This window comes from Heteronotia binoei, chromosome 4, assembly GCF_032191835.1.
Source record: "Heteronotia binoei isolate CCM8104 ecotype False Entrance Well chromosome 4, APGP_CSIRO_Hbin_v1, whole genome shotgun sequence".
NCBI classification, from domain to species: domain Eukaryota; kingdom Metazoa; phylum Chordata; class Lepidosauria; order Squamata; family Gekkonidae; genus Heteronotia; species Heteronotia binoei.
In genome coordinates this window covers 136,133,313-136,152,983 of record NC_083226.1, presented here as the reverse complement: position 1 = coordinate 136,152,983, position 19,671 = coordinate 136,133,313, and the positions used below count along the sequence as shown (strand labels likewise).

The following is a 19,671-nucleotide window of genomic DNA, read 5'->3' as shown; positions in this document are numbered from 1 at the left end:
CAGCAGGTATAATGCCATAGATCCCACCTTCCAAAGCCACCATTTTCTCCTGGAGAACTGATCTTTTTCACCAGGAGAGAAGTTGTAATCTCAGGAGATCTCTAGTTACCACCTGAAGGATGGCAACCCTATGGCCACGAGGCACTGCCTGCCTCTATGGGAGCACCCCACAGGAATAATGGGGTCCCCAGCTCTGGAAACAAAATGGATGCTGCTAGTCAGTAACAGGCCAAGGGAAAACACTCCTTGCAAAATATCAGAAAGATATGGTTTGAGCTGTTCTGATTACAACATAGGCACCCTCCTGGTGTGGCCTCTCACTCGCTCCAACGGAATGAATAAGAACAATGGGGTTCACAGGTAAGTATGACTCATGACTTAATCCTCACCTACTGATTAATGGCCCATCTCCCAGGCGCCTTCTATTTACTTCTTTGTTAATACCTGCCATGTTGTACAAATTCTTTGTCTTCTACACTGACTCCCTTTCATAGTGTCGAAATTAAACAGGTTAAAAACATTAAACTCATCATGACACATTCTCACAGACATTATGGTGCCAGTCTCACCTATTGTTTTAACCTGGGAATCTATTCAGGTGCCCAGGAAAACCCATCAACAGTCATTAAGGTCTCCATAGTTACAGGAAGGTCTCCACTTCTCGAAACCCTATATAAACTGGGTCTGAATCACATTACAGTGTGCATTCTGTAGGGCGCCATTATACAGTTTGTACCTCCCCTCCACAACTCCCTGTAATTGGGTCTACTGCGCACGTCACACTGGTCGTGCATGCCCTTCTCTCTCTTGTCTGCACTTCTGGACCAGGTAATATCACTCTCTTCAACAATCCTTAAACATCCCTATAGATCATCTCTATTTTTCCTAGATTGTGTATATTTTATTGCATGTGTGCGTGATTGTACCTTTTTACATATTTTTCTAGTAAACATTATAAAATATATTTACTCTGGAGTTTTTCTTTCTAAAACCGGACCTCTGTATCATTGGTGGAAAACATCTCTGCTCCAGTTAGCTCTACCTAAGTCTTCCTCTTGCTAATTTCCCCATAAAAAGAGGAGACCCCAAGCATTTCTGGTAACAATCCTAGTTGACCATGACAGATAGCGCCTTTTCAGATGTGGTGCCTTGTTTGTTGAAAGCCCTTCCTAACTTGGTACCAGACTTGAGTCTCTTTCAGAACTGAACCAAAATTTTCTTTATTCTGTCAGATATTTTAATTGTAATCCCCCACCCAAAGTCTTCTATACTTGCATGCTGAAATCTTATTTACTTTGTTTTATGCTGATTTGCAATTTTAGTTCAATCTTTATGGAACCTGCTACTTTAAATTATTTAAATATGTTACTTCAATTTTTAATATATTTATTTTTTATTTGTATTTATTGTTTACGTTGGAAAGTGCCTTGACTTTTCAGAGAGTGTGGTATATACATGTCTAAATAAGTAACATGAGAGCATAGAGTCCACTTTTAACACACAAACATATCACTGTTTTTGAGAACTATGGATGCTTTTTCACAAGCCAGTGAAACTACTTTGGCTTTCAAATAGGGTTGAGGTTTTCTGTCTACACATAAAAGCTTAAATTACATTGGACTTTAAACTGCATAATAATATAAATACAAAAACTAGATTGGCTATTATGATATACATTTAATTCTTCTACTATTATCTCCTGCATTCACATGTAGCACAAACAGAATGAAAGAATCTCAATGTGGTTTTTAATGCTATATGTGAAAACACTCTAGAAGCTACCCCTACTGCTTGTCTACTTAGAAACAAATGCTGCTAATTTCATGGGGATTTATTCTCAAGTAAGTGTGTATCAGATTGCAACCTAAATAAAGCTAAGCATTGATAAATGAGTTGAAACTAAGTTGAGGATTAGGTTTATTAGAACAGCAACACAGCTAAAAATTAGGAACAGAGAGAACTTGGGAAGAAAACATGGTTTAGGACCATGTTTCAAATAACTCAGGATAGTATAAGAGGGAGCTATCATTGCTGAGATATGTGGTGGAATGTGCCATCAAGTCACAGCTGATTTATAGTGACCATGGAAGCCCAGGTCACAAAAATTGCCAAGATGACATTTTTTCAACTGCACCAGGTTAAGCAACTGGCTCCCTACCTGTCTCACCCCAACCTAGCCACCATAATGGTCACTTCCAGGACAGACTACTGTAATTTGCTCTACACCATGTACCTATCCTTCCAGGACAGACTACTGTAATTTGCTCTACACCATGTACCTATCCTTCCACCTGACCTACACTATGTCTACCCTTGCACCTGATCCAGAAGCTCCAATTGATTCAGAATGCGGCTGCATGGGCCCTTAGGGGGACCCCTTGAACTGGACACATTCCACCTGTGCAATGCAGACTGCACTGCTTCCCAGTTGAGCACCACATCTGGTTTAAGGTTTCAGTTTTAACTTTAAAGGCCCTTAGCAGTTAGGGACCCATATACCTTCATCACTGCCTCTCTCAGTATGCCCCTGGAAGACTATGTTCCAGTATTAAGAACCTTTTGGTGGCTCCCAGCCTGAGAGAGGTCCAGCTGTCCTCAACTAGGGCTAGGGCCTTTTTGGCCCTGGCCCCTGCCTGGTGGAACGCTCTGCCTGAGAATATCCATGCCCTATGTAAGTTGCTAACTTTCCATAGGGCTTGCAAGGCAGAGATGTTCCACTAGGCATTTGGTTGAGGACAGTAGCAATTTGGCACTCTTGTATTCCCCCTGTCACCACCCCTCCTTATTCTCCCATACCCCTGTCACCCAGGGATAGTGGGTATAAAAAAAATTCTGCCATCTGGATATTATTCTGATTTATTGTCAATATTTAAATTATATAATGTTAATTCTTTTTATCTATTTTATATATCTATGATGTAAGCCATCATAGATATATAATCTGAGACCTATTTTAGGGAAGGGCAGCCAACAAATTGATAAGAGAGAGAGAGAGAGAGAGAGAGAGAGAGAGAGAGAGAAAGAAAGAAAGAAAGAAAGAAAGAAAGAAAGAAAGAAAGAAAGAAAGAAAGAAAGAAAGAAAGAAAGAAAGAAAGAAAGAAAGAAAGAAAGAAAGAAAGAAAGAAAGATTTTTTAGGCAAGAAATGTTAACAGGTAGTTTTCCATTGCCTGCCTCCATTTCATGACCCTGGTATTACTTGGAGGAATCCCATCCATTTACTAGCTAAAGCTGACTCCACTTAGCTTCTGAGATCTGAGGAGATTAAGTTATCCTGGGCTATCCAGGTCATGGCGCCTGAAGTATACATGCTCATTAATATCTTGTTAATTTTGAATGTTTTGGGAGGGTTTTGAAAAACCTGCTTGAGCAAAGCAAATACAACCAGCAAAATAAAAAAAATTATCATACACAACAGAGGTTCTGCAGGTATATTTTTAGCATCCTTAAAAAGTATTTGTCTTCAGCTTCAGATAATGCTGGCTTTCAGTCTTGCACACAGACCATAGTAGACCTTCATTCTTCACAAAGGCTCCATTCATGGGATCACCACAAATGGTGATATAGATTCTGCCTCCAAGTAGCAAAACAACCAAATTTCATGCAAAATTTAACTATGTAATGATTGCAATGTAAAATGATTACAGTATAAAAACAGTAAAAGCAGGCTACAGACAGCATCACATGATTGATAGCAAATAAATCAAGATGGGTAGCTGTGTTAATCTGCCTGTAGCAGTAGAAAAGAGCAAAAGTCCAGTAGCACCTTAAAGACTAACAAAATTTGTGGAAGGGCATGAGCTTTCTTGAGTCACTGCTCACTTCTTCTTTAAGGTGCTGCTGGACTCTGACAGCAAATAAGTAAAAATGTGAATCACGAATCTACCAGTGGCAATGGTCTATTGTACTGGGCTACAACAGAAGTTTTCTAAATATGGCACAGAAACTACCACTCTTGTTAAATTACATGGAAAACATGAAAGAAACAGAATTTGCTTGTTTCTGAAATTCATAAGAACATAAGAGAAGCCATGTTGGATCAGGCCAATGGCCCATCCAGTCCAACACTCTGTGTCACACAGTGGCCAAAAAATTTATATATGTGTATATATATATATATATACACACACACACTGTGGCTAATAGCCACTGATGGACCTCTGCTCCATATTTTTATCTAACCCCCTCTTGAAGCTGGCTATGCTTGTAGCTGCTACCACCTCCTGTGGCAGTGAATTCCACATGTTAATCACCCTTTGGGTGAAGAAGTACTTCCTTTTATCCATTCTAACCCGACTGCTCAGCAATTTCATTGAATGCCCACGAGTTCTTGTATTGTGAGAAAGGGAGAAAAGTACTTCTTTCTCTACCTTCTCCATCCCATGAATAATCTTGTAAACCTCTATCATGTCACCCCGCAGTCGACGTTTCTCCAAGCTAAAGAGCTCCAAGCGTTTTAACCTTTCTTCATAGGGAAAGTGTTCCAAACCTTTAATCATTCCAGTTGCCCTTTTCTGCACTTTTTCCAATGCTATAATATCTTTTTTGAGGTGCGGTGACCAGAATTGCACACAGTATTCCAAATGAGACCGCACCATCGATTTATACAGGGGCATTATGATACTGGCTGATTTGTTTTCAATTCCCTTCCTAATAATTCCCAGCATGGCGTTGGCCTTTTTTATTGCAATCGCACACTGTCTTGACATTTTCAGTGAGTTATCTACCACGACCCCGAGATCTCTCTCTTGGTCAGTCTCTGCCAGTTCACACCCCATCAACTTGTATTTGTAGCTGGGATTCTTGGCCCCAATGTGCATGACTTTGCACTTGGCCACATTGAACCTCATCTGCCACGTTGATGCCCACTCACCCAGCCTCAACACAGATCCCTTTGGAGTTCCTCACAATCCTCTCTGGTTCTCACCACCCTGAACAATTTAGAAATTCTTCACAGAAAATGTCTTTATTCAAAAGTTAGATACAGTGGAACTTTTCATTGGCCACATAAGGTTAGCTGAAGTCGATATTGGTGGCTATTGCATTATTATATATATATATATTATACTTACATTATTTACAGCATTAATATTAACATTTTTCCTAAATAGTCTTTCCATGGTGTCCAGATTATTAGTTTTAGCAGCATGCTGAAACTCTCTCTCAGCTGGTAGCACTATAAAACAAAACAAAAAACATGGTATTAAAGAGATGGAAACAACAAGCCTATTAATTTTACTTTATTATGTCTTGCCATTCTCCCCAATGGGAACCCAGGGCATATTTTGTAGAAAAACCCCAGCAGAAACTCGTTTGCATATTAGGCCACACCACCTGATGCCAAGCCAGCCAGAACTGTGTTCCCGTGTGCTTCTGCTCAAAAAAAGCTGTGAGGGAACCCACTGCCTTCCTCTCCTCTCCTCCATTTTATCTTCACAACAAAACATTGAGGTATGCTATGCTAAGAGTAACTGACCCAAGGTCATTCATAGGGCTTTCTCGGTGGCAGCACCAGAACTCTGGAACACCGTCCCAGAAGCTATAAGGGCCCTGCGGGATTTGTCGGCGTTCCGCAGGGCCTGTAAGACCGAACTGTTTAAACAGGCTTTTGTGGTTGATTGAAAATGGGCTGCCACCAGACATCCCACAGAATGCTGGCGAGCATAGGCAGAAGTCAATACCGCCTAGATTGGACTGAGACAGCGCTAATAGTTTTAAATTGATAAGTAAATTATGATTTTATATGTTTTATTGAATTGATTGTTTTTATGATGTTGTGAGCTGCCCTGAGTCCGCTTGCGAAGAGGGCGGGATATAAATGTAAAGTAATAAATAAATAAATAAATTCAGTGAGCTTTCATGGCAGAACAGAGATTCAAACCTCAGTCTCCCATTGTCACGGCTGGGGCCGGGTCAGGCAAAGTCCAGAGGCAGTCCGAGGTCTGTAGCCAGTAAGCAGGAGGGTCTGAGGCGCCAAATCCGAATCAGTGTACAAGTATCGCAGGTCCGAGGTCCAGAAGCCGAGGTCAGGGAGTCCAGAAGTCAAAAGCCAAAGTCAGGGAGTCAGGAACCAAAGTCAAGCCGGAGTGGATGCTAGGATGTCAGGGAGATGACTAGTTGCTTCCACAAAGCCTCCTCCCAAAGCCCACAGCTATATAGCCCTCTGCTGGCTGTTGCCCGTTTGGGCTAATTGCTGGCTCAGGGAGGCAGCCAGGATCCTGTCATAACTCAAGCATCCTTGCTCTTAGGAGGGCCAGAATCCTCTCAGAACTCAGGGCTCAGGGAGCGTCTTGCTTGTGAGCGTGCCGCCCTCCTCCGATCCCTGAGGTCCTGCCGGAGGCGGTCACGCACACGAGCCACCCGAGAGGGCGAGGCAGGGGGGCTGGGATCTTCTCCAGCAGGAGGCAGGGGCACTGGTGCAGGTGGCAGGGGCACAGTTTCCTCGTCAGACTCAACTTCCTCTGCAGGGTCCCCAGCACCCATGACACTATCCCCCCCCCTCCGTCGAGGGACCTGGAAGGTCGGGGTGGTCGTTGTGGAACCGGTGCACCAAGTCCGGGGCATGAAGATTGTCCTCGGGCTCCCAAGACCGGTCTTCTGGGCCGTATCCCTCCCAGTCCACCAGGTATTGGAGGCCTCCACGATGGTACCGGGAGTCCAGGATCTGGCGCACCTCATATTCTTCCTCATCATCCACCAACACCGGTGGCGGCGGCGGTGGGCAAGGAGGCCGAGCTGGGTCAGGGGGTGCAGCTGGAACAAGGAGGGAGCGATGGAACACAGGGTGAATGCGGAGATGGGGTGGCAACTGGAGCCTGAAGGCGACGGGGTTTATTTGGTCCGTGACGGGGTAGGGTCCAATGAACCGCGCATCCAGCTTGTGAGACCGACCAGGCCGGCGCAGGTAGCGAGTTGAGAGCCACACCTGATCCCCTGGCTGGATTGGGGGGCCTTCCTGCCTCTTCCGGTCCGCAGCCAGTTTATAGGCTTCCTTGGCCCGTTGTAGCTGCTCCCGGAGCAAGTCTTGGCTGGCGCGGAGTTCTTGCAGGTAGGCCTCGACGGCGGGGACATTCGTGGGTGGCAGGATCGCCGGGAAGAACCGAGGGTGGTACCCGTAGGTTGCAGCAAACGGGGTCATTTGGGTGGACGAGTGGACTGCGTTGTTGTATGCAAACTCCGCTAGAGGCAACAGACTGGTCCAGTCGTCCTGCTGGTAGCAGGTGTAACAGCGGAGATATTGCTCTAGCGTGGCATTGGTGCGCTCTGTCTGACCATCAGTCTGTGGGTGGTAGGCTGAGGACAGGTGCACTCGAGTACCCAGGCTGGAATGGAGGGCTTGCCAGAATCGAGAGGAGAACTGGGGGCCCCGGTCTGAGATCAGGTGGGCTGGGAGTCCGTGCAGACGAAAGATGTGTTGCAGGTAGAGCTGGGCTGTCTCCTGAGCTGTGGGAAGTTTCGGACATGGAATGAAGTGGGCCATCTTGGTAAATAGGTCGACGACCACCAAGATGCAAGTCTGACCTTTGGATCGTGGGAGTTCTGTAATGAAGTCCATCGAGATGGTGTCCCAGGGTCCTGAGGGTGCGGGCAAGGGCTGTAACAACCCTGAGGGTTTGGCCGGGACGTCTTTGGCCCGCCGACAGACGTCACAGGAGCTGACATAGCGGGCAACATCGGAGCGCACTCGTGGCCACCAGAATTCTCGCGTCAGCAAGTGGGTGGTCTTATGCTGTCCAAAGTGCCCGGCGGGTAACGAGTCATGGGTCAGGCGTAGCACTTCTGCCCGCAAGGGCCCGGGCGGCACATAGAGGCGTTCGCGGTATAGCAAGAGACCGCCTCGAGTCGTGAACTCGCCTGCTGAGTCGTCTTGGAGTGCCTGGAGGTGTTGCTGGACCCAGGGATCGTTGGCCTGGCTAGCACGAATGTCCTCCACGAGTGTGGGTGAAGTGGAGGTGGCTGCAAATACTGAGGGCGGCAGGATGGGAGCAGCGGGCGCGGCCTCAGTTGAAGCAGGGGCATATTCCGGTTTCCGGGACAGCGCGTCTGCTTTCCGGTTCTGGGTATGGGGGATGTAGGAGATCCGGAAGTCAAAGCGAGAGAAGAATAGGGACCACCGGATCTGGCGCTGGTTGAGACGGCGGGTGGTCTGGAGGTGCTCTAGGTTCCGGTGGTCAGTGAGCACTTGAACAGGGTGGCGAGCCCCTTCGAGGTAGTGCCTCCAAACCTCAAAAGCCGCCTTGATCGCGAGCAACTCCCTCTCCCAGATGGTATAGTTCCTTTCCGCAGCCGTGAGCTGGCGCGAGTAATAGGCGCAGGGCTGGAGTGGCTGAGACGGCTCCTCGCGCTGGGACAGCACTGCTCCCAGGGCCACGTTGGAGGCATCAGCTTCCACCGTAAAGGGAAGCTGGGGGCCAGGGTATCTCAGGAGTGGCCCGGTGGCAAAATGGGTCTTCAGGGTGGAGAAGGGGTTATCGGCCTCTGGGGACCAGCAGAAGGGTTCTTTGGGGCGGAGTAGTTAAGTCAGGGGTGTTGTCAGGGAGGCATAGGCCGGGATGAATTGCCGATAGTAGTTGGCAAAACCAAGGAATCGCTGCAGGTCTTTGCGATTCTGAGGAGCCTGCCAGGTCAGGACCGCTTCTACTTTTTTCGGGTCCATGAGGATCCCTTGCGGGGACACAATGTGACCGAGGAACTCGACAGAGCGCAGGTCGAAGTCGCACTTCTCCAGCTTGGCGTAGAGGCCATGGGTTCGTAGGCGCTGCAGGACCTGGCGGACGTGCTCGGCGTGCTGGGCAGGATTGTGGGAGTAAATTAGGATGTCATCCAGGTATATGATTGCGAAGCGGTCGAGCAGGTCCCGGAATATGTCGTTCATGAACCTCTGGAAGACAGCGGGGGCGTTGGTCAATCCGAAGGGCATCACCAGGTGCTCGTACTGCCCGTACCGGGTCCCAAATGCGGTCTTCCATTCGTCTCCGAGCCGTATGCGCACCAAATTGTACGCTCCACGGAGGTCCAGCTTGGTATAGATTTGGGCCCCCTTTAAGCGATCCAAGAGTTCAGAGATCAGTGGTAGAGGGTACCGGTCGCGGATGGTGATCTTGTTCAGGGCCCGGTAATCATTGCACAGCCGGAGCTCCCCACTTTTCTTCTTCACGAAGAGGACTGGAGCCGACAGGGGAGAGGTTGAGGGTCGGATGAAGCCGCGTTTCAGGTTCTTATCTAGGAAGTCTCGCAGAGCGGCCAACTCAGGCTCTGACATTGAGTACAGACGCCCCACCGGGAGTGGTGCCCCAGGTACCAAGTCAATGGCACAGTCATAGGGCCGGTGAGGGGGAAGCTGATCCGCTCCCGTCTCTTCGAAGACATCGGCGAAATCCGCATACTTCTGAGGGAGCTGAGGACCACCACTCGGGATGCCAGCTGCCAGAGTGGTGGGAGGAGTCAGATGGGGGCATGGGTCTTGGAAACGTAGTTCCTGCTGGGCCCAGTCCACGATGGGGTTGTGCAGCTTCAGCCAGGAAAGGCCCAGAATCAGTGGGAAGCGAGGCATGCGGGCGACATTAAACTGCAGCTGTTCTTGGTGCTGCTGGACGTGGAAGGTAATGGGACAGGTCTCCTGGGTGACGGGCCCAGAACGGAGGAGGCGCCCGTCAATAGCCTCCACCAGCGACGGAGTCTCTTTTGTCTGCACCGGGATCTGGTGCTGTTTTACAAAGGCGGCATCTATAAAACAGTGGGCTGCTCCCGAGTCCAGCATGGCATACACGAACAGCCAGCGTTCGTCAGGCAGACGGAGTTTGACTGGTAGCAGGAACGGGCCCGGGGTATCAGCCCGCTGTTCGGAGGACCCAGCTAGTCGCCCCAGGCTGGGGGGTCCACTTACGCCTGGGGCTGCCCTTTTGGCGGTGGTGGCGGTGAAGGCCCGGGTATCTGATGCTTAGCAGGGCAGCCAGAGGCATAGTGGCCTGCCGTGCCGCAGTAGAGGCACAGATTCTGCGTGCGGCGTCTGGCCTTTTCCTCTGGGGTCAGGCGGGGTCGAGCAGCTCCACGCCGCATAGGCTCGTCCTCGGCGCTGGTACGAGCTGAGGATGGGCGAGGAGCCAAGTGGTACGGCGCAGGGAGATGGCGCCCTCTGGTCTTGGCTTGGCGGCGACTTTCCAGGCGGCCATCGATGCGGAGGCAGAGGGTGATAAGTTGTTGAAGCGTGGGTGGTGGCTCCACCCTGGCCAGTTCATCCAGGACCTCCTCTGCCAACCCCTCAGTAAACTGGTCCATCCGGGCAGCCTCATTCCACGCCAAGTCTTGGGCCAGGAGCTTGAATTCGGTGGCATACTGAGCCACCGAGGATTTGCCTTGTTTCAGTGCCCTGATCTTCCGGTTGGCTGTGGCTGCTTGGACTGGGCTAGAGAAAGCAGCAGACAGGTGAGCCTCAAACCCTTGGTAATTAGTTAGTAGGGGAGAGGATGCAACCAGCAAGGGTGTGGCCCATTTGGCCGCCTGCCCCTTTAACAGACTGATGATGAAACACACCTTTGTCTTGTCATTGAGGAAGTCCCGTGCTCTCAGTTCAAAGTACAGCCGACACTGTGCTAGGAAGGCAGGAAATTCTTCCACGGCACCCCCAAATCTGTCAGGTGGGGGAACTGGGCACTTGGCTGGAGCACTGGCCGCAGGTTGTTGCTGCAAGTGCACTACTGCCTGTGTTAGCTGCTGTACCTGGGCTTGGAGCGCAGCCAGTAGTTCTGTGGTTTCACTTGCTTCAGCATCCATCCTGTGGAGTGGGTGTTTGTCAGGTGGAAGCAATCTGTCACGGCTGGGGCCGGGTCAGGCAAAGTCCAGAGGCAGTCCGAGGTCTGTAGCCAGTAAGCAGGAGGGTCTGAGGCGCCAAATCCGAATCAGTGTACAAGTATCGCAGGTCCGAGGTCCAGAAGCCGAGGTCAGGGAGTCCAGAAGTCAAAAGCCAAAGTCAGGGAGTCAGGAACCAAAGTCAAGCCGGAGTGGATGCTAGGATGTCAGGGAGATGACTAGTTGCTTCCACAAAGCCTCCTCCCAAAGCCCACAGCTATATAGCCCTCTGCTGGCTGTTGCCCGTTTGGGCTAATTGCTGGCTCAGGGAGGCAGCCAGGATCCTGTCATAACTCAAGCATCCTTGCTCTTAGGAGGGCCAGAATCCTCAGAACTCAGGGCTCAGGGAGCGTCTTGCTTGTGAGCGTGCCGCCCTCCTCCGATCCCTGAGGTCCTGCCGGAGGCGGTCACGCACACGAGCCACCCGAGAGGGCGAGGCAGGGGGGCTGGGATCTTCTCCAGCAGGAGGCAGGGGCACTGGTGCAGGTGGCAGGGGCACAGTTTCCTCGTCAGACTCAACTTCCTCTGCAGGGTCCCCAGCACCCATGACACCCATATCGTAGTCCAATCCTCTAACCACTATATTACAATGGCCTTAAGCAAGCTTCAATGGCTTGTTCTTACAGCTATTTAGATAGGCCAGTTTACGTATTATTCACCTATTTTCTCAATATGTGTGCATTCACACATACTAAATAACACACTTTGCAACTGGATTTTTACTGTGTAAGAAAAAGCACAATCCACTTGCAAACAGTCACTATCTGAAAGCACCCTGTGACTAAAATCATATACAGCTTTACGTGTATTAAGAATTTTAGGCTAAAATCCTAGAGAACACTTACCTAGGAGTAACCTCCAGTGAATAAAATGGTACTTATTTCTGCATAATATACATAAGAGGGCACCCAAAGCCTGTTTAGTCTGGACATCTTAAACAAAGATTAGTACATAAAACATACTTGTGCTGATATATGTGTTCAGATATATCTGGTCAAAAATATATCCCAACAATACTTTTATTGGCATTATTCAGGATTTCAACCCAGGGCTGACACTTGAGGGTTTGGGTTTGTTGTTTTTTGGGATTTTATGTTTATTTGGGGGGGGAGGTGTTGTTTTTTGGTTTGAGGTTTCGGGTTTTTTTGTTTTTTTCAGGTTACTAGGGCAACAGAATGGAGGAGGATAGGAGGCAGCTCTCACAGGCAAATGAGATCACATGTTAAGGGGAACTTGCCAGGTTGGTTCTGCTCGGAGTCCCTAGTTTAATGCTGGTTCTGTTGGGCTTGTTGGTTCTGTTTGCATCAGGAAGCTTTTGGCCAGATGTTGCTTGCTGTTGTGTGTTTGGTTGTTGTTGTTTTTTGCCCTGAAGAAAGCATGAATCTCCTCCCATAGGAAACAATGGAAGCTGTCTTGGAGTCCTTTGTTCAGGGACCCATACAATTGGACCCTTTGGTCCACTTCACTTGAAACTCGGTGGGTATTTAGGGGATAGGCAGAACTAAACATTTGTAATTTTGCTGCCATTTGCTCAAAGAACAGCTCCTACAGCTCCCCCGTCCACAAATTTCCCAATAGAGAATGAATCTAAATAATTTTAGAACCCATCCCCCTGAATCCAGGGACCTGAATAACCCAGAACACTAACAACTATGCCCTTCCCAATATCCAGATCTGAGAAATATTTACTTTTTTTCTGCAGCTAATACATATCATATTATCTATTTCAGACTATTCTAAGAGCCAGGTCCAGAAACTTGAAACTGAACCATGACTGGTCTTCACAATCAAAGACAAACAGCATATGAAAATATGAAGCTGCCAGAGACCTGGTTCACATAGTGGAAGAACTAGACAGAAATGAGGCAACGAAGCTGAAGAGATGGTAGAATGAACTGCACCACTTTGGCCTGAGGGTGTTCAATTTTAGTTTTGAATGTTACTTCACGTAAAACATTCCACACAAGCTCAGAAGGAGGAAAGGCTCCCTTTCTCTTGGTTTGCTGTGATGGCTTCCCATTTACAAAGGATTTTTAACAGAGGGATGCATGCTAAAATCTGATCCTGCCTGGTCCTCCATTTTCAGTCTTGTTTGTTCCAATCCATTATGTCATCTCATCCACCTGAACATTTAAACCAGTCTTGCCAGAAAAGAAATGAGATGCCAAGTAAAGTGACAGAGAACTGGGGAGGTAGTACCACTTCAGATTGCAGTGGGAAATTCCCATTTTGTCTACTTATGTTTTAAAAAGGGTGCAAATAAAAACTCAGCACAACAAGCAAACAGAACGATTAATTTCCATTTACATGGAGGTTTTTTTCTTTAAAAAGTTGACTCTGCCATCTGTAGTCCCAAATAGTGCAATTAATTTTATTAACTTCATTTATACCCCATCATTCTCCCCAATGGGGACACAAAGTGGTCTTCAACAATCACTCCTTCTCTATTTTAACATCACAACAACCCTGTAAGGTAGTTTGAGTTGAGGGTGTGGGTGATTGGCCCAAGGTTACTCAACAAGCTTTCATGGCCAAGCGGGAATTTGAAAGCTAGGTCTCCCAGATTGTAATCCAACACTTTTCCCGCTATACTACACTGGCTTCCATTCTACCACCTCAGGACTCAACCATCTCATTCTGCAGCATGTGTGAACCAGGTTGAGCATTAGACCATATATCCCAATTCAGAGTACTCTGACAGCTGCTGTCCAAGGTCTCATGCATTTGCTCTGGTTCTTGAGATCCTTTTAAAACATAGATGTTGGGATTGAGAATTGGTCCTTATCTGCCCCTTCCCCAGTTCCATTGTTCCAAAATGCCTTCTTCTAGGGAAAGAAAATGGCTATATTTTAGGTTTGCAACCTTTTTTCCCTTGGAAGTGTGCTTTAAACAGCTGTCACAAATACAAATCCTTTCTACAAATGGATTGTAAATACAAATGTATATTGAACACATGGAACCTCCACAAAATAGTTTCTGAAGAAAGCAGGAAGAATGAATATATTTATACTGATTTTTTAAAAACACTCTGTTCCAAAGATGTAAGGCGTAAACAATCCATACATATTAAGTGCTTAGTTAACCACATATTAGTGCTTGGTTTGCGTTTGTTTTAAAGTACTTGGGCTAGGTTAGCTGGACTTTTGATTTTTTCCTATTTGATCTCAGATGTAGTGGGAGGCAGGGTATAATGTTGACACTGAAAGCCAGATACAGCTTGCGGCCAGCATATTTTACGGGCTGCCTACTCCTACATGAACCTACCCAACCATTATGGTCACCCTTGTAGGCTTTACTTCAGGTGCTCTCAGTATCTCTGAGGTAAGGCGGGCAGCAACCCAAGAAAGAGCCTTTTCAGATGTAGCTCCAAAGCTGAGGAATTCTCTACACAGGGAGATTCATCTGTTCCCCTTATAGGGTGAAGAACTTTTTGTTTCATTATTAACTCTCCTTATAGTTTTTGTTTTGGTGTGCATGTGTGGTGGTAGAAAGTGCCATCAAGTCACAGCTGACTTAAAGCAACCCTGGAGGGTTTTTAAGGCAAGAGACATTCAGAGGTGGTTTCTCATTGCCTGCCTTTGCATCATGACTGTCATGATCATGCTTGAGAAGAGACAGATGGAATATAATGTCAGAGTCTCACTTAATTACTCTCAGCATTCCACAATTAAGGATATATCTGCCCATCAAGCTCCAATTTTGACATATTTGTTTTCTTCACAATGTTTTCACCCCAGAATTAAATACAAACAAATGGTAACCATAAAAACTAAGCTTGTTATTCCTGTTTGGTCCTTGAATCTGTTAAAAATCTTCATTTAATTTACTGCTGTCACCCTCTACCTCTCTAGATAGACAGACAGACAGACAGACAGATAGACAGACATACCGACCGACCAGTAATTTCCATTTCATTATATCTGAAAAAGTGTGCGTGCACCTTGAATAAAACTTTGTTGACCTTAAAGGTGCCACTGGACTCAGACTTTGTTGTGTTGATCTATCTAAGCCAGGATTGTGTTTGCACGTGTGTGAGATTAAAGTTTGTTTTTTAAAAAATTAACTGTTAATCAACTTGACTCATACTGGGTTGAAAAGCAGCATAAAACTGTTTTACATTGATTTTAAATTATATGGTTAATTCACATTTGTGACTGTAGCCAAGTTTTACAAACATGTAGCCACACATTTATCTCTTCTTACTATGGTGTTTCCCTTCCCTCTACTGGTTTCCTCATTGTCTACTTTTATAGTGTAACTTCTTTGGGGACAAGGATTTATGTAACTTTATATGGCAATATGATGGCGCTGTGTAAATATCCACTGACCTATGTGATAAAAAAATATATTGTATACAAAACACTTTCAGCTGTATGAATCAATACCACCGCTGTTGAAGATAAAGCATTTTGCTCATGTTCACTTTTCATTAAAGGTAAAGGTAGTCCCCTGTGCAAGCACCAAGTTGTTACCGACCCACGGGGTGACATCACATCATGACGTTTTCACAGCAGATTTTTTACGGGGTGGTTTGCCATTGCCTTCCCCAGTCATCTACATGTTACCCCCAACAAGCTGCATACTCATTTTACTGACCTCAGAAGGATGGAAGGCTGAGTCAACCTTGAGCCGGCTACCTGAACCCAGCTTCTGCCAGGAAATGTTAATCTTCTAGAAATTTTTTTTTAAATCCTGCTTTTATAATAAGAGGATCATAACATGTCTGATAAATATGTACACATTCTGTTGTAGACATACACATTCTGTCTGTACACAAAGATTCTATCTGTAAAGTGCTATCTAGTCATAGCCCACTTATGGCAACCCTGTATACCAGATGTGTTGAACTCATTTGTTTCAAGGACCGGATCAGACATAAATGTTACTTTGCTGGGCTGGCTCATGTGTACCATAAAATGTAATGCTGGGTACATATAATAAAAATAAACTTTATAAAGGACATAGGCAAACCCAATTAACGATATTATTTTTACTCAAATATAAACATGATTAAAACTTTAATACACTTACAATATTTCTTTTATTTAACAGTCTTTGATAACTGACACCTGTTACTCTGAATTATTGTATCAAAATCTAGAGTCAACATCTGTCCTATAGCAATCTTGAGTATGCTGTTTAGGTGTGTATCTGACAATACTTTTGATCTAGTGACATTTATTACAGAAAAGAGCTGTTCACAGTTTTTACATTGTTCCACACATAGACAGAATTTTAGAAGGAAAAGTCTTAAATTGGGGGTAATTCAGATCCAAAAACTGGTAAAATTTGCTAACGTCAACTTCAGAAAGCTTGTCCTTTGGTACAGCACCACGCTGCTCCTTTACCTACCTGTGATTTGTGGCATCCTTTCATGGTAGGTGGGGAACAGTGTGTGAATGTCCCATTTTGTCAACTGTACTGATTCACTATGTATAATCCACCTTGAGTATGCTGTCCACCTTAGAGAAACTTTCCCTATCCATCCCCCACCCCCCTCCAGTCCATCACAAGAAATCCTAGGAGTACTCTTCCCTCTAAAAATACACTTTCCCACTACACAAGATCAGCAGTTTTTTTCCTCTGCAACCCTGGAACTGTTTGTGTGTGGAGCAGGGTTTCTTTCCTACTTAGAGAGGTCCACCCCAGAATGCACACATTTAATATAAACTCTCCAAGGAACTGGAGCCAAGTGGCCCAAGACTCCTACTTTTTTCTTAGCCTCCAACTATACCCCTGCTCTTGCATTGCCACCCCTCCAAACACAAACAATTAGCAACTTCCCTCACCCCAGCAGCTACCAGCAGCTACATTTCTCCTCCTCTCCCATGGCTTTCTAAGTGCAGTTTCCACCATGCACCCCACTGCACACACCTTAACCCTTCCCTTCTGTGTCCTCCCTCCAATCTCTTATACCTCTCCCCTCAGATATGCTCTGGCATTCCCATTCCTACACTTCCCCTAACACCTGTTCCCATCAGCAGCTTCACCACCACCACCTTCACACATAATGCCTTTCTACTTCCCTTCTTCCTTCCTCCCAAAGAGCTGCTTCTCTGGCATTGTGGTGGAGGAAGAGAAAGAGAGGCAGGCAGAGGGAGAAGAAGGTGGTGGCAGCAACAGCAAAGAAAGCAGCTTCTGCTGCTGAAGCAAAGGGAGAGGCCTAGCATGCACCCACATTGATGAGGAGGCAACCCACTGGTTCTTACAGGAAGAGGAGAGGGGGCAGCAGCCACATGTACACAGTCTGGCCCAACCAAGAGAGAGGGGTTGGACCCTCCAACCAGTCAACCTGACACCAGTCTTTTCACTGTTCTTGCTGCCGCTGCCATCAGTCTCCTCTACCTTGCTTGTGGACTGGATAAGACCTGGATTAGGACCAGATCTACATGTTTTTTGAAGGGGGGGACAAAATTAAAAAATGGCACCCCCTCATGGACCCATTCTACCTTATGGGCTCATAGAATAGAAGGGACTCCATACCCAATTTGGCACCCCCCCCCTCTGGTGGAGCCCAGGGCAAGCACCCCCTTATGCCCCCTCCCCTAGATCTGGCCCTGACCTGAATGGGCAAATTCCTGCCCCTGAGACGTATGCTTGACACCCCTGCTGTATGCTTTTAGAGACTTTCAGAGGTGGTTTGGCATTGCCTCCCTCTGCAAAACAACCCTGGACTTCCTTGGTGGCCTGTCTCACATCTAGGTAGTAACTAGAGCTGACCCTGCTTAGCTTCCTAGACCTGATGATATCAGGCAAGCCTGGAAATCCAAATCATGGTGTTCTGTAGTATTTCACATTTCTTTCAGGACCAAACCTAGGCACTGAAAAAAAAAATGGGGGTGCCAGGCGAGCAATGCAGTATAACTTTTATCTTACATGGAATTTCAGCTTCAATGTTCATCAGACTTAGCATCAATTTATTGTTAGGATCAGGCCTCGGATTCAGTGGGAGTTCACAGAAGCACAGCTCCTGAACCTTTCTGAGAGTTCCACCTCCTCATTCCCACCTTGTCCACTGAATAGCAGGTGCAGCTGCATAACAATTCTGGATGAGCTCCACAACCTATTTTTTTACAAAACGACCCCTAGTTAGGATGAACACGCAGAGTGCACACACTTAACCCACACATGCACGGGGCAGCAGAGACCAACAGTGCAATCCTAAACTCACTGACTTAGAAAAGTGTAAACTGCACTTCAAGATGATAAAATGAAACCTGCATCCAGCGTGCAGGTGGGAGAATCATATTTTTAATGCTCCCCAGACTCTTGGGTTTTGTTTTGTTTTAAAAATCCACCTACCAAACAACTATTACAGCAAAAAAGACTCTAGGCTAAGATCTCTTTTAGGTGCTGCTTTCTTTTGCGGGTAATTTTTACACAAGCAAGCATTCAAAAGAAGCATACTTGCAGTCTGAAGCAGCCCATCTACTCTACCACGATGAAGCCTGATTCCTGTTTAAAACTGTACTGAGACAGAGGAAACGTGATGCGGGGGGGGGGGCCGGCACAGAATGCCTAATGAAGAGATTAAAACAGCATACGCGTTTATAACTGACCCTCCCCTGGAGCCCTGCCCTGAAGGATTTAAGAAAAACTAGCGTTGGCAAACCAGCGGGGAAAAAGGGGGGTGGGGAGATGCCCACAACAAAAGCGCTGATCGCTGAAGAGCAGTCGCTTCCCTCCTTCGACAGGAGAGCTTCTTTTCAGACGCAGCCGCGGGCCCGCCAAATAATTGGCTGCCCGGAAAAGGAAAGAGTTTGAGTTCCCTCCCTTCGCCGCCACACTCACAAGTCTCGGCATTGGCTGCCTCAACTGCTGCTGCTGCTTTCGGACAACTTTCTTCTTTGTGGTTTAGATGGAGGAAACTCTTCAGCTCAGTCAGCCCTTGTACTGCGCGGCTCCAACTTCCTTCCATTGCACTGCCTGCCTCGCCAGAGCGGCGGGCGTAGTAGGAACAAGGCGGGCTGGAGAGGGAGGCGCCTCTTGGGAAACGACTCATCTAGGTGTGCAAACACTGGCCACCAAAGCCTACCTCTTGAGGTGTGTTTGCTCGGGGTTTGCTTTTTGATTGTTTCTCTTCGCCAATTAGTTAAGAACGTGCAGAACTAAGGAGCAGCACGCGGAAGCCAGCCAGAACACAGTTTGGGAACTGGGCAGGAGATCAGAAATGCCCGCATCCAGTGGCAGCCGAATGGCTGATCGGGTAGCATGGAAGTAGAATGAGACGGCCGCAGAGCGAAATAATGTCTGGCTTTTTACTGCCTTTGGGCACGCCTAAACCCATAGAAATTAACATGTTTAAGGTTGTTCAACAGACGGTAAACAGGATGGAAATAGTAGTAACAGAAGCCACTGATGATCACTGAGTGATCAATCTTTTATTATACATTGACGGAAAAAGGACCTGCTAAATCTCTCAGAAACGTGATGTTTAAAGTGCTGGATCTGCCTCAAGTGCCTAGTCCAGTTCCGAACATCAGATTGCAAACAATATGTGCAACTAGGGTTGCCAATCCCCAGGGGGAGACAGGGGAGGTTCAACATGGCCAAGTGCAAGGTAATGCATGTTGGGGCCAAAAATCCTAACTATAAATACAAGTTGATGGGGTGTGAACTGGCAGAGACTGACCAAGAGAGAGATCTTGGGGTCATGGTAGATAACTCATTGAAAATGTTGAGAGAAACAATCAAAAATGTAAATTGATGATGCAGCCTCATTTGGAGTACTGTGTACAATTCTGGCCACTACACCCCAAAAAGATAGCATTGGAAAAAGTGCAGAAAAGGGCAACAAGAATAATTAAAGGATTGAAACACTTTCC

General features: G+C 46.7%; 1 protein-coding gene across 1 annotated transcript in view; it reads right to left on the bottom strand.

Moving 5' to 3' along the window:
- Positions 1–18,833, bottom strand: part of ANKDD1B (ankyrin repeat and death domain containing 1B) — a 65,403-nt gene extending 46,570 nt beyond the window's left edge. The window contains exons 1-2 of the mRNA XM_060236433.1: positions 18,638–18,833; positions 5,071–5,174 (exon numbers count right to left, since the gene is read on the bottom strand). Of these exons, the coding sequence (XP_060092416.1) occupies positions 5,071–5,174; positions 18,638–18,764 (231 nt within the window). The 5' untranslated portion in view covers positions 18,765–18,833. The remainder of the gene's footprint in view (positions 1–5,070; positions 5,175–18,637) is intronic.
- Positions 18,834–19,671: the final 838 nt, after the last annotated feature.